Source organism: Struthio camelus, chromosome 29 (genome assembly GCF_040807025.1).
Source record: "Struthio camelus isolate bStrCam1 chromosome 29, bStrCam1.hap1, whole genome shotgun sequence".
Classification (NCBI taxonomy): Eukaryota; Metazoa; Chordata; class Aves; order Struthioniformes; family Struthionidae; genus Struthio; species Struthio camelus.
In genome coordinates this window covers 6,906,998-6,909,069 of record NC_090970.1, presented here as the reverse complement: position 1 = coordinate 6,909,069, position 2,072 = coordinate 6,906,998, and the positions used below count along the sequence as shown (strand labels likewise).

At 50.1% G+C, this 2,072-nt stretch overlaps 1 protein-coding gene across 1 annotated transcript; it reads left to right on the top strand.

Annotated features, from left to right (window-relative positions):
* Positions 1-241: 241 nt before the first annotated feature.
* LOC138062791 (olfactory receptor 6B1-like) lies at positions 242-1,261 on the top strand. The gene is given in 1 exon segment (XM_068921794.1): positions 242-1,261. A coding segment is annotated over 1 exon segment (1,020 nt).
* Positions 1,262-2,072: the final 811 nt, after the last annotated feature.

Here is a 2,072-nt window from a genome sequence, read left to right as displayed (position 1 = left end):
CCAAGCAGGAAAGGAGCACCTCCGAGGGGCAGCTCACAGATGCATGGCTTAACTCTGTGGAAAAACCTAGTTCCCTCCTTTCAGTAGTCATGAGGGCCCTAAAGGGAACACCAATGCGGTCAGGGAAGTGCCAGGCTCCGTGTTTTCTCTGACAGCAACTTCCTTCCTGATTCTTCTGCACAAGAAAGAAGGAAAGAAACAGATGTTTTTTCTTGTAGGTTGCCTCGTTAGGAAAAGAGGAATGAGGGACCTGTGGTGCTCTGTGGAGGAAGGGGAATGGGACAATCGCACATTTCCAATGGAGTTTCTCCTGCTGGGAATGAGGAATGTCCCCTCACTCCAGACACCGCTCTTCCTCCTCTCGCTCATCATCTACTCAGGAACGATGGTGGCGAACATGCTCATTGTTGTGCTGGTGGTGGCAGACCGGCACCTGCACACCCCCATGTACTTCTTCCTGGGCAACCTGTCCTCCTTGGAGACCTGCTACAGCTCCACCATCCTGCCCCGGCTGCTGGCCAGCTTCCTGACCGGCAACAGGACCATTTCTGCTCATGGCCGTATGGCTCAGCTCTATTTCTTAGTTTCCTTTGCAGTTAGTGAGTGTTACCTGCTGGCCATGATGTCCTACGATCGGTACTTGGCCATATGCCAGCCCCTGCTCTATGCAAGCCTCATGAGCTAGAAGGTCTCTCTACAGCTGGCAGCAGCCTCTTGGCTACTGGGAGTGCTTATCTCTACAGTAGTCACTTCTTTCTTATCCCACTTAAGGTTTTGTGGCCCCAATGTTATTGACCATTTCTTCTGTGATTTTACCCCTGTGCTGAAGCTTCTCTGCAGTGACACCAGGGTGATCACACTACTAGCTTCCATAATATCTATCCTGAATACAGTTTTCCCTTTCTTAGTCACACTGGCCTCCTACGTGTGCATCATAGCTGCCATCCTGAGGATCCCATCTAGCAAGGGCAAGCAGAAGGCCTTCTCCACCTGTTCCTCTCACCTCACTGTTGTCACTGTTTTCTATGCCACCATCATTGTCTACCTGATGCCCAGAACCCCCCAGCTGAGGCAGCTCAACAAAGTGTTCTCCTTTTTCTATACCATCCTCACACCCCTGGTCAATCCCCTCATCTACAGCCTGTGCAACAGGGAGGTCAGGGAGGCCCTGAGGAAAGGGCTCAGCAGAGCTTTGGCCAGCTCCATGAGCTCCAAGTACTGCTGTGCCAGGGTGGTAAAATCACCTCTGGTGCATATGTGAACTGCCAAGGAGACAGTGGGGGAAGGTGTGTGCTCACCACCAGGAACCCCTCAGGGAGTATGCGTTTTGTGAGGTTGATACGGAAAGGGAGGGAAGAGGTCATTAGAAAAACACAAATATTTCTCCAGGTCATCTAATAAAAGTCTGATGAAAAAGATGTGTGTATGTGTGTGTTTCTAGATGGCTAAGGGTACATGAAACAAATCCCACACCTAGAGCTATGACCCTTTAATAAGCTCCAATGGGGCAACCCTTGTCATGTCCAGCGATTTCACATCTTGGCTAATATCCCAGTTTACTGCCCCTATTATTTCCCAGCCCCTGAGCTTCCTTTCCCATCTCTGCAAGGACAAGTGGTCTTTTCTCCTTCCTTTTCACAAGATTAACTGACTCAGTGCTGAGCTGCCAGAAACTGTCTCAATAGCAATATCTATGCTGTCCTCTGTCCATCTGCTGCAGCATTTTGAATCACTCTTTGGAAGAGGGAAACAGAGTGGGAGAAATGAGCTGAGACTTAGGATTGTAGGATCATAGGAAACTTCAGGTGGGAAGGGACCTCAGTGGGTCTCAAGCCCAACCTCCAGGTCAAAGCTGGTGACCTATGAGGTCAGATCAGGTTACTCAGGGGTTTATCCAGCTGGGTCTTGAGAAGCTCCATGGATGGAGACTGCACAACTTGTCTCGGTTGCCTCTGTCTCTCAGCCCTCATTTTAGAAAGTTTCTCCCCATCTCCAGTCAGAACTTCTTTCGTTTCAGCTTATGCCTGTTGACTCTCATCCTCACACCGTGCACTGCTCAGAGGAGCCAGAGG